Genomic DNA, 13,044 nt, shown 5'->3' on the forward strand with positions numbered 1-13,044 from the left:
AAAAAAAACAAAACAAACAAAAAAAAAAGATCCAGGAATTTATCTCACTCTTGCAAAATGATAAAAGTTGATTTAGCCCGCTCTAGTTCTCAGTGGCTCAAATTTAGTATGGCCCTTGTAGTACTTTCCAGAAATGGACCCTGAGAGTGATAGAGGAAAACGAGACCCATCCACCACTGGCACCACCACGCGTGCTTGTTTTGAGACGTCAGTCCACGCGTGGGCTTGTGTGCTCGGTCCATTTGTTTGGGAGAAGTAAAGTGGGAGTGTCAATCAGTGCTGACTGGAGAGGAGGAGGAAAAGGAGGAGGAGGGAAAAGGAGGTGGGAGCAGCTCCATTACCAACACACTCTCGCACACACCGGTTACATTACACCGTGGAAACGCTGCAGGAGCGCTGGGAAAGTCTTCTCTACGGAGTGTGTGTGTTTTGCTTTTAACATCACCTTTTGCCTTTAATTCCTATTTTAAGGATTGTGGATGCGCACATCCACACATTCTTTTTTACTTCTCCACCGGGACCCACAAGGGACTACCACATGCACTTTTTCTTTTTTTTTTTTGGTTTGGATAAATCATCTTTGAGTGAAAAGTGGTGATTTGTGGACTTGTGTCCTTTTGTGTTTTGTTTCCCCTCTGCAGGGGGTCAAGAACTTGGCTCCTTCCACTGGGAGTTCCTATACTCTCTTTTTCCTCAACACATTTTTGGGTGTTTTTTGGGGGGTGGGTGGGTGGGGGGGGATTGTGGGCACAAAAAGAGGTGAGACGACATGCCTCAGTTGTCAGGCGGCGGTGGCGGGGACCCGGAGCTGTGCGCCACGGATGAAATGATCCCGTTCAAGGACGAGGGGGAGCCGCACAAGGAGCAGATCTTCGCCGAGCTCAGCCACTCGGAAGAGGAGGGAGACCTGGCCGACATCAAGTCGTCGCTGGTCAACGAGTCCGAGGGAAGCCCCAACAGTAACAGCCACGATGTGAGTCACCCGGTCAGCCTCCGTCTTTGCTTTTTTAAAAAACAAGGGAGGCCTCCACCTTTTATTATTTATTATACTGTACCTCTCTGTTTCATGCACACCAAAATCATCCTTTCATTTGACTTAAACTGGAAAAATAAGCCTCGCTCCGAAAAGAATGTACATTGTTCTTATCAGGAGCCATCAAGTCCTCCATAATGTATGATTATTTTTAATTATTCCTTCTGATGGAGACGTCTGGGTTGTTCGGTTTAGCCTTTTTGTTCGATCCGATGTCTTTATTTTGCCGGCAGACCGGATAAAATGCTCTCCCGGGGCTGCCTTAGGGCCCACGGGCCGCAAGTTGTCCAACCCTGCACACTCTGCATTATGCAATTTGTCGCTTAAAGTTTCTTTTTTTTATTTAGAAAATGGCAAATCAAATGTGTAGCCTAGGCCTTGTGAGGAGTCTGCAAATGTGGGGGTTAAAAAGCTATTTATAGGTTAGATTGATGTTTTATAACATTTATGTAAAAATATCATTAATTCTAAACAATAATTTGAAATGTATTATAAAAACATTTCTAAATGTTTTGAATATTTTAAATAGTATACATGCCTTTTTACGATAAACTATCAAAAGGCAAGCTTAGTCACTTGAGGTGATGTAATAATATATGTAAAACCATTTTTACTATGACTAAGAAGCAGGTGTAACGCTTGGCTGTTCAATGTTATTGTGAGAACGCCTCTGCGTTGAAGCTGCGAAAGTGCTGCAGTAGTTAGAATGAAGGGGACTTAGATGTGACTTCATTAAAAAATTAAAATACATTAATAATAATACAAATATTTTTACTTTTAGAATGTTGTATCTTTGTAATATTATTCACAAATATTTAGTTTTTTTAAATAAATATGTGCCGTATTTCTTTTAAGTAGTAGTTATGATTATTTTTCAAAATATTAATAGCATTTTCTTTTAAATATATTTTATTCCTCAATATACAATATTCCTTCAATTTAAATAAAATGCAATATTAATTTAACTGTGTTATTTATCAATATTATAGTTTATTCTGAATTAAAAAAAACACCTCAATATTTGTAGTACTTTTACAATATAATTACTGTATTATTTCTAAACATTCGCAGTATTTGTTCTAAATATTTGTAATATTTTTCTAAATTGTAGTGTTTTTCTAAATAGTTGCAATATTTTTTTCACAAAATTGCAAAAGGGTGCTTCTCATTTGCAGGAAATGATTGTACATCTTTTTAATTAGGTATCACACACACACACACACACACACGCACACTATTATCGAACGTACAAATAAAAAATGAGTTGGGATGTTCTGTCATTAACCGCCGTGTTAATGAAATTTGGGGACCCCTGTCCAGGATGAGACTTCAAAATGGTCTGAGATGTGAGGCTGACGTGGACTGAATGTTAATTAGGATGCACGAAAAGTTCCCCTTGCTCAGCTGGAAGCCATCCTCAGGGTGTGTCGTGTGTGTGTGTGTGTGTGTGTGTGTTAGGTCTTCTCCTCAATCCTAACAGAAATTGGGTGGATACATTTTTTTGGGGTAAAACATGAAAATTCAATTTGTAAAAAAAAAATGATGACATCCTTAACAGACGTAAGATTAGAGGCTAGAATGGGAGCGAGTGAACTCATAAGAAAACAAGTTAATTTGTAAAGCCCCTCAAGGCCATGGCGCCTTAATTAAGTGGAAGAGACGCTTGTCTGTAAATTTGTGTGTGTGCGTGCATGTGTGTGCGTGTGCGTGCGCCTTGTTGACAAGCAAAGAAAAAGAAGCAGATTGATCCTGGGCCGTGTTATTCCGCGATCCTCTGACCACATCAGCAGCTCTGTGTGTCTAACGGCGTCTGAAGGCCCTCCCTTTCGATTCACCGCCATTCAATTTCTTCCCTTTTTCGTGTGTGTGCTTTTTTTCACACAGGCGGCGAGACAGTCCCAAGATTCATATCATGAAAAGCACAGAGAGCATCCCGACGATGGTGAGTGACGCAAAAAGATTCCTTTCTCCTTCATGCGCCCGGAATGAGATAAATGTATTTGAATGCTTATAAACAACAGTCACACTGCTTAATACAAGGCCTTTCCGGAAATAACTCTTCACGTACAAACGAGCAATCAGATGAGAAAGAATACAATGTTCCATCTCCAGTTTTTTGCTATTTCAAGGCCCATAGCAAATAATCAGAACTACCCTAGATTCCAGTGTATGAGAGAGAGAAGAAAAAAGAAGCCCCCAGACACCAGTTTCACTGATGGACACAAATTAGGTGAACATAACAGGATGCATAAAAAAATTCTCACAGCCCATGACTGACATTAAACATTGAGTTGGCCATTATTGCCAGTCAATTATTGCTTGCCGCTTTAATTATTATATTTCATTTACATTTTAACATTCTCAACTGTCATACAAGTGAACAAAAACAAATATAACTGCTTAAAACAATAATGAAATAAAACGTGGTGTAGAAAAACTATCAATTGTGTAGTCACTATTAAATCGCTGTCGTCAAGTGGAAACCTTGCATCTCCAAAAAACCTCACTTTTCAGGAAACCCCCCAAAAACGTTTGTTGAGCCATTAACATTGTGTCGTCAAAGAGAGCAATGCATTTTCAACACTTTATATTGGTCAATAATTTGTAAAAATAACATACCCATGTCGGGACTGACCAATAGTGTCGATTTATTAAAAAAATGTCCAAATTTGACATCTTTGGCCCGACGCCAGCAAAATTGTGATGGTCGCATTTCGCTGCGTGTGCCCGGGGGGAAAAATCTCTTTACATTAAGGCTTTACAGAACTAACTTTTAGGCATAGCCTGTAATAGTGTACTGAGCAGCCAAGGTTGAGATAATAATAATAATAATAATAATCCATCCATCCATTTTACTGCTTTAGCCTCACAAGGGTCACGGGCGTGTTGGAGCCTATCCCAGCTATCTTCCGGCGAGAGGCGGAGTACACTCTGAACTGATCGCCACCCAATCGCAGGGCACATAGAAACAAACAACCATTCGCGCACACATTCACACCTAAGGGCAATTTAGAGTCTTCAGTCGACCTACCATGCGGGTTTTTGGGATGTGGGTGGAAAGTACCAGGAGAAAACCCACACAGGCACAGGGGAGAACATGCAAACTCCACACAGGTGAGGCCGGATTTGAACCCGGGTCCTCAGAACTGTGAGGCAGATGTGCTAACCAGTCGTCCACCGTGCCGCCAACAATAATAATAATAATAATAATTCAGAGTAACTGTCATTCAAGTGTAAAAATAAGTTAACCGCTGTATATTGTAACCAGCCATTATTATACTGAGCAGCCCAGCCAGGACAGAAATGCTACGCTACTGCTACATTGCAATATGAGGGCCTCAACATGCCGGAAAACTCAGATTTTTGCAAGCGTGTATCCTGACAAAACGTAAAAAGCCAAAATTCACTCAGTAGCTCCCCCTTACAAGAGTCGATCTCAAATCAATTAAAATCTTAACCACAGAGGACTTTACCTCTTTATTTACGTCTATCCAGTGTGCTGCCTTTTCGAGGCATATTTTTCTGAAATCATCATCGTGTGTGAACGTTTTTGATTGCGCAGGCCCTTCCCCATATTTAGATCAACCCCGCTGGCACCCGTCACACATTCGCCACAATAAACGCGGCGTCGGGGTCACACGCGGGCGCCACTCGGGGGCCTCACGGGCCTATTGTGGTGTGACCTCCACTTGGCGGGTCATCGGCGGGGCCTTTGAGGCGGAGTGTGCCTCCCCTTTGTTCCCTTTTTACTCCGCCCCGGCACCACCCCTACCCCATTCCTTCTCGCAAACCAAACACTGCTATTCTTCACAACAAGATCCATGTTGCCGTCGGGCTAAATACCACAAACACACTCCCCCCCCCCTCACACCCACCCCTGGCTTTATGGCACAGTTGAGTGGCGAGTGACGCTGAATTGAGTCCTCTTGTACAAAGCGCCGCCTCCTCCTCCTGTTCTTGTTGTCAGGTCATAGAGGAACAGTTGGGGCGTCTCCTGTTTTGACACACTCTGTATGTTCTTCTAATTGGTGCTAATTGGCACAGAGGGACTCCATTGTTCCTGCGCATAATACAATTTAGTCAGAGTCCTCTGTGAGGCCGCCGACAAAAGGCCGGGGCGAAATGCGCTGCGGGTTCAAGCGATATCATTCAGTGTGATGGGTAGTAACGCATTTACATTTCAAGTAACTTTTTGGATGAATCGCACTTGTCAGAGTAGTTTTAATGCAACATACTTTTTACTTGTATTTGAGTATATTTTTTCATTTACTCAGTTCCATTTAGCTACATTTCCGTTTGCTACTTTTATTTCGTTAGCCTGATATCACAATTGCCCAAGTTATTTTAAACTTAATGTCACAATATCAATTAAAAAAATGCTATTGTACTTATTAAAAATGTAGTTATTTCATGATGTCCGTGCAGATGCACAGTTGAATCGAGGCAACTGAACGGTTCCTGTTTGTTGAATTTTTTTTTCCAAGAATGACTTGGGCAATTATGCTATTAGGCTAACGATCTGTGTCTATTGCTCCATTTGTTTTGGTTGGTCAGAGAGACTTTTGTCACATGACCATACAACAGCTTTGTAATCTCTGCCTGATGGGCCTGTTGTGCTGTTTCATATTAACAAAGTTAATTTAACTACCATTTATTGTGGCTGAGTTTGCCTCGATTTATGTTTTTTTTTGTATTATTATAAAGATTTAATTTATTATTGTTTTACTTAACACGATAACTATACTGTTGGGCGTTTGACATTACCGCTTTAATAAAAATGTATCAGAAATTACTCTTTAGTTGTTCAGTACTTGAATAGCGTTTTCTCTGAATACTTAGTCTTAATAATGTCATTATTTGGAGAACTACTTCTTACTTTGACTTGAGTCATATTATTCTCAAGTAACACAACTCTTACTTGAGAATAATTTTGGCAACTCTACCCACTTGTTTATTGACTTATTGACAGTCTTGTATAAATTACCTGGAAGCAGTACTTACAAGTAGCTTAACAAGAATTAACTTTGGTAGAAGTTGAAGACACCTTGTAGAATAGTACAGTATTTGAGTAAAAGACTTATAGTACGGTTACTAAATGTACTTAAGTATTGGTAAGTAAAAGTATTTTAAAGAAGTAACTGGTTAGACTTTTTACCATGCTTTTATTGTGGCTTCTTTACAATAGAAGCATAATATCCAGAAACAACAGAAAGAGGCTAGAAAAAAATGGTATCAGGAAAAAGGTATTCAAGTAAAAGTATACATTGTATTTAGTCAATGTAGTAGTTGAAAGATGCCAGAAATAGAATTAACAGATGCCAGGAATAGAATTAACAAAGTAAAGTACAGATATCTGAAAATTATACTTGAGTACTAGTATACTTGATTATACTTTTGTACGACTCTGTTACATTACAAGACTGCTTATTTAAGTGTGTCTTTTTTGTTTTGGAATCAGTCAAACATCAGGATTTGTACAGCAAAGGCCACGCATACCCGAGCTACCCAAGCTACATCATGATGGGCAACATGAACGACTCCTACATGACCAATGGCTCCCTCTCGCCGTCCATGCCCAGAACGGTAAGTACCAACTTTAATACATACTCTATATACAGGTGCATCTTAATAAATTTGAATATTGTGGAAAACGTAATTTATATTTTTGTTGTTGTTTTGTTTTTAGTTAGCATCTTGATGATTTCAGCTTCCAGCTTACAAATACCCAAAATTTACTATTGCAAGAATTTATAATGTTACATGAGCAACAATCAAAATTATTTTTAATATCGAAATTAGGTAGGAATTGGCCTTTAATGAATCTTTGTACTATATGAGTTCCATTTTCCAAATTGAACCAATTAAATAAATGAACTTTTCCACGCTATTTTTATTCAGTGATTCTTACGGTGTTGTACGAGCACCTCTAGTGGTACACGGGTTCCCTCGAGTGGTACGCAAAAGAATTACTGAATTCAATGTTAATGTCATAATGTTCAAATTCTGCAAAAAGTTACAATGGCTTAAACATTTTTTTTCTCAGTACAGTACATACAGTATGTTAAGTACAGTTCAGTTGTATTTAACATTTAAGTACAATACATTTGTTTTTATGTATTTTGGTACAATATTTATTTAGTTTTTATGTGCAATACCTTTAAATCAGGGGTGTCAAACTCATTTTAGTTCGCGGGCCACATTTACCCCAACTAGATCTCAAGAGGGCCGGACAACAATATTTGTGGCTTAAAAATCCATAAATATCAACTATTCAACATTTCCCCCATTGTTTTGGTGCAAATAATTACAAGGACCTTCGGAAAATATTCACATTTATTCATTATTATCTTGTTGCAAATTTTGTTGCAAATCATATGAGCAGTTTGAAAATTTTAACCAAAAATTATTTCAAATGTATTATGAATCAGTGCGCATGTACCATTCAGTTATGCATCTGTTGTAAATGTATACATAAAAATTTAAGTTGTGGCAGTGCATGAAAAAAAAAGGTTCCAACAAACCAGTCTCTTTTGAAGTGAAGCTTTTGACTGAAATTTTGTAATATTCAAAGTCTTAAAACATTTCTACAGGAGGTATTTATTTTCACAGTGTGAACATGGCACAACAGTTTATATTAGTGTGCTCCTGAAACTTGGCATTGTTTGGCCTTCACATGTGCATCAATGTCATTTAAGTGTTGTCAGTACACCCTCCAGTGGACTTGCAGCAAAAGTTACTTTTATGGAAAAATAGCAGTGAATGTGTTCGCCATCCCCACGGGCCGGATTGGACCCCCCGGCGGGCCGGTTCTGGACCGCGGGCCGCATGTTTGACACGCTGCTTTAAATTAAATTATTATTTAAGTAGTTTTTATTTTCCTATATCTAGGTGCAGTGTTAATGTTCAAACTGTGCAGAATGTTACAGTGGCCTGCAATGATATTGATTACACTTTTTGGGAATCCGCTAAGGTTGAATCAACCACCCGCTTTTTGGGAATAAAACTTCTGTCTCATTTTTTATGAACACGTGGACCTACTACGCTACTATTTGCATATTTTAATATTGGTCATGGTGGAGGTACTTGGTGAAGAGCAAAGTATTTTTTGAGGTGGCATTTGCTGTAAAATGTTCCATTTTAAGAACAACTGTTCTATTTTATTGAGATGCACCTGTATATACACGGTTTCCTAAGAAAATATAACCGCTCTTTGACGAGCCACCCAGATTAAACTTTTTTTTTTTTATGGTGTTAGAAGTGTAAAAGGTAGTACACAACTGTAATGCAATGTATTGATTTTAGCTGAGCTAAATTAGCTTGCTTGCATGCTCACTTGACTAGCCTGGGTAAATGCTTTTCATCAGGGCAGAGGGGATGGGTTGATACCCTCGGAATGTTCTGAACTCCTGAGCGGCATGCTCTTCTGCTCACTCGTTGGTAGTGAATCAGTGAAACAGCGTCTCTGCTGGTCACAGCCAAGTGGCGCACGCCGTCTTGACTCACTGTAAAATGCAAAAACAACAAAAGCACTCTATCTTAACTTTGATAACAAGGGGCAATCTTTTTGAGGCTGCTCATTCTTTTGGCATACAGTAAGTGTCGCAAAAAAGCAAGAGTGCCCGCTGACTTGAGGTTTTCTGCGAGAGATATGCAATGTCTGAAATTTAAAGGTTCATATTGTATGACGTCAGAGGCATCCAGGGGGGGGGGTTCCACTGACCTCAGTGTGACAGAGGCCGGGCTCCCCTCCAGTTGAGTAAGTGCTGCTTTCCCCCTGTAATGACCTAAATATCAGGCCAGCTGCAGGTCCATCACTGGCAGCTTCCTGTGTCCCCTCGCAGCTGTCCACACTAATGCTGTTATGTCCACGCGCGTCTCTGTATCCCACTCAGGATGGCTGGCAGCATTGCCAGTGGCTTTGGGCTCATTATGTTACACTATGACACTATGAATTGTTTCTTTGAAGTTACTTGTATCTTAATTCTTAGTATTTACGTTTTATTATTATAAACAGGTCCAGAGGATAATTGTTGTTGCTGTGTGTAATAATGGTGACACACCCTAAGTGAAATCACAACCAGTTACAGGTGGTGCTCGTTTTACGACGGTGCCTGAATAAAGGGGTTTCAACATTACGAAAGGCATGCCATGAACTAGTTTGCAAAAAAGGCATGGTTAGTTACCACCGTACTTTCTGTTTTTCTTTGTATAATGTTTTTATTTAGAGTTAGATTTGTATTATATGCTATTTTTACATTTTGGTTGAAATATGTTTGTATTTTTTTTCTCACATTCTCTTTTTTAAAAAAACAAATATGACTGTAGCAGTGTTTATATTTATTGTAATATATGTATTTTATCAAATCATTTTGTACTTCTAACATTTTGTGTTTTGTTACAACTTTTGGTTTGTTCCATTCTGAGTTCCAACTGAGAGTCACTCTCATGATTTGTTTGGCGCAGTTTTTACGCCTGATGCCCTTCCTGACGCAAGCCACTCATTTCTTAACTTAGCTTGAGACTGGCAGGGGCTGGGTATTGGTGCGCTGGCATGAAATTACTTTTGAATACTTTTCATACTATTGTTGGATTTATTTAATTTTGTTTTTTGTATTTTGGGATTTATTTTTTAAATATCTGCACAGTTTTCGTCCCGTATTTTAATTTAATATTTGTGTATTTATGTCTGTTTTGTTGTTGTTGTTATTATTTATTTATTTATTTTTCAGGGGTGTTTTGTTTTGCTTTTGTTTTTACTTTTAACGTTCTTGCTCCACTACCATTGCAAATCCTCCTGCAGGATTGCTTACAATAGTTCCGACATCCGAGGTTTCCAGGTTAAAGAAGGCATGCAATTAAGTAGTTTGCTCAGCGGCATGAGAATACGTTGTCCCATGGCACAAGAAGGCACGATCAGTTACCTTTGTACTTACCGATACTGTTTTTCCATTTGATTGCTTTATATTTAAGGCCTCATGTTTTTTTCATGCAAATATACCTCTTAAAGTAGTTTTATGTTGTATATTTTCAGAAAAAGTCTAATATGAAGAAATATTTTGCTGTGACAAAGTTGTAGAATCACGAAAATAAAAAAAAAAAAGTTTTGAGACTGAAGTTGTGATATTATGGGAAAAAGTTCTAATGTTACCAAAATAAATACAGATCATTATTATTATTATTATTTAAAAAAAGGCATAATGACTCACAAGAAATCACATCTCAACTACGAGACAAGCTATGTAATATGTCAGAAAAGAGCTAAGTTAAGCCTGGGTTGTTAGTGGAAGTTACGGAGCGTCCTCGCCCCATGTCCATGTACACACACACTAAGCCATTTATTTTCAAGGGAAATTTTGTAAAATGAGTTTGAAATGTTTGAGTTCAGTAGTATACTTACAGTTTAAACTGTTAATATGGGCAACGATGAACATAATTGGGAGTGTCAGTCACTCACGTGTTTTCGCTATTTGCGGCAAGGCTCGTTCCCTATTCTTATGGGGGGATTACCCTGCTTTATGTCAGTTCTTTTTCTTCACACCGCAAAGTAGTTGGGACTTAATCAACAGCGCCTCTGCTGGTTGCAGCTAAGCAGTGCACTCTCTTGATTCAATTGCTTCAAGACGCAATTAATTCGACAATCAATTTAAGTGAGTTGTAAAAATACAAAAACACTACTCCACACGCGAGCCGAATTCTTCGTCTTCCATCACATGGAAGCGCTTGAGGAGGTCTGCTTGGAGAGCCACCAAAGGAAATTACCTTTCCCAGCAGACGTACTATACGAGACCCAGCCGGGCATGGTCGCTGCCAATATTTTTATTTTTTTGTAAAGCCTCACGTTGTTTTCATTTACTGCATTTCTTTTTCTCCCCCGAATCTTCCTCTCTTGGAGCCATCTTGAATAAAACAGTAGTCATTTTTAACGCCTTTGTCCCACCCGATGGCAAGCGTCGCAGACACCACGGCCGCTGCCGTATATCTGCAGGCCTGGGATCAGTTTTCACTCACATCAAAGGCTCCTTCTTTCTTTCATTCCCCTCCATCCTCCTCCCCCACCACCAACCCCCGTCACAGTCGTTTTGGATTGATTTCCATTCACTATGACATTCCTGCACACATGCCGTCCAGCCATGACAGAGCTGTCGGGGAGCCACTGATTGTCAGCAGATTTTTATGTGGGTTTCTTTTTTTTTCTTTACACGCGTAAGTCACCTTCTCCACAAAAACGCCTGCGGACGTAAACAGCTGGACAGCGGTCTAACTACAGCTCTGGAAAAAATGAGTAGATCAGTTTCTCTGATTTTGCTATTCATAGGTATCTGTATATGTTTGATTGAAATGTTTTTTTTAATACAGCCCCAATTCCAATGAAGTTGGGACATTGTGTTAAACATAAATAAAAACAGAATACAATGATTTGCAAATCATGTTCAACCTATATTTAATTGAATACACTACAAAGACAAGATATTTAATGTTCAAACTGATGAACTTGATTTTTTTTTTAGCAAATAATCATTAACTTAGAATTTTATGGCTGCAGCAGGCTCTAAAAAGCTGGGACAGGTGGCAAAAAAGACTGGGAAAGTTGAGGAATGCTCATCAAACACCTGTTCGGAACATCCCATAGGTGAACAGGCTAATTGGGAACATGTCGGTGCCATGATTGGGTATAAAAGGAGCTTCCCTAAATTCCGTTGTCATTCACAAGCAAAGATGGGGCGAGGTTCACCTCTTTGTGAACAATTGCGTGAGAAAATAGTCGAATAGTTGAAAGGACAATGTTCCTCAATGTACAATTGCTAGGAATTTAGGGATTTCATCATCTACGGTCCATAATATCATCAAAAGGTTCAGAGAATCTGGAGAAATCACTGCATGTAACCGGCAAGGTCGAAAACCAACATTGAATGCCCGTGACCTTCGATCCCTCAGACGGCACTGCATCAAAAACCGACATCAATGTGTAAAGGATATCACCACATGGGCTCAGGAACACTTCAGAAAACCAATGTCAGTAAATACAGTTTGGCGCTACATCCGTAAGTGCAACTTGAAACTCTACTATGCAAAGCAAAAGCCATTTATCAACAACACCCAGAAACGCCGCCGGCTTCTCTGGGCCCGAGCTCATCTAAGATGGACTGATGCAAAGTGGAAAAGTGTTCTGTGGTCCGACGAGTCCACATTTCAAATTGTTTTTGGAAATTGTGGCTGTCGTGTCCTCTGGGCCAAAGAGGAAAAGAACGAGCCGCACTGTTATAGACGCAAAGTTCAAACGCCAGCATCTGTGGTATGGGGCTGTGTTAGTGCCAATGGCATGGGTAACTTACACATCTGTGAAGGCACCATCAATGCTGAAAGGTACATAAAGGTTTTGGAGAAACATATGGTGCCATCTGAGGAACACTCTTTTTAATGGACCCCCCCTGCTTATTTCATCAAGACAATGCCAAACCACATTCTGCACGTTTTACAACAGCATGTCTTCGTAGTAGAAGAGTGCGGGTACTAGACTGGCCTGCCTGCAGTCCACACCTGTCTCCCATTGAAAATGTGTGGCACATTATGAAGCGTAAAATACGACAACGGAGACCCCGGACTGTTGAACAGCTGAAGCTGTACACCAAGCAAGAATGGGAAAGAAGTCCACCTACAAAGCTTCAACAATTAGTGTCCTCAGTTCCCAAACGTTTATTGAATGTTGTTAAAAGAAAAGGTGATGGAACACAGTGCTAAACATGACCCTGTCCCAGCTTTTTTGGAATGTGTTGCAGCCACAAAATTCTAAGTTAATGATTATTTGCTAAAAACAATAAAGTTGATCAGTTTGAACATTAAATATCTTGTCTTTGTAGTGTATTCAATTAAATATAGGTTGAACATGATTTGCAAATCATTGTATTCTGTTTTTATTTATGTTTAACACAACGTCCCAACTTCATTGGAATTGGGGTTGTATATACTATTAACTACTGACAACGTAACTCCCAAATTCCAAGAGAATAGAG

The 13,044-nt window shown here is 39.4% G+C and overlaps 1 protein-coding gene across 3 annotated transcripts in view; it reads left to right on the top strand.

Moving 5' to 3' along the window:
- Nucleotides 1–720: 720 nt before the first annotated feature.
- The window catches only part of lef1 (lymphoid enhancer-binding factor 1), a 73,580-nt gene continuing 61,256 nt past the window's right edge, over nt 721–13,044 (top strand). For all 3 annotated transcript variants that reach the window (XM_061680444.1, XM_061680445.1, XM_061680446.1), the window contains exons 1-3: nt 721–973; nt 2,918–2,975; nt 6,492–6,616. In XM_061680444.1, coding sequence (XP_061536428.1) covers nt 770–973; nt 2,918–2,975; nt 6,492–6,616 — 387 coding nt within the window. In that variant the 5' untranslated portion in view covers nt 721–769. The remainder of the gene's footprint in view (nt 974–2,917; nt 2,976–6,491; nt 6,617–13,044) is intronic.

Source organism: Phycodurus eques, chromosome 6 (genome assembly GCF_024500275.1).
Source record: "Phycodurus eques isolate BA_2022a chromosome 6, UOR_Pequ_1.1, whole genome shotgun sequence".
Classification (NCBI taxonomy): Eukaryota; Metazoa; Chordata; class Actinopteri; order Syngnathiformes; family Syngnathidae; genus Phycodurus; species Phycodurus eques.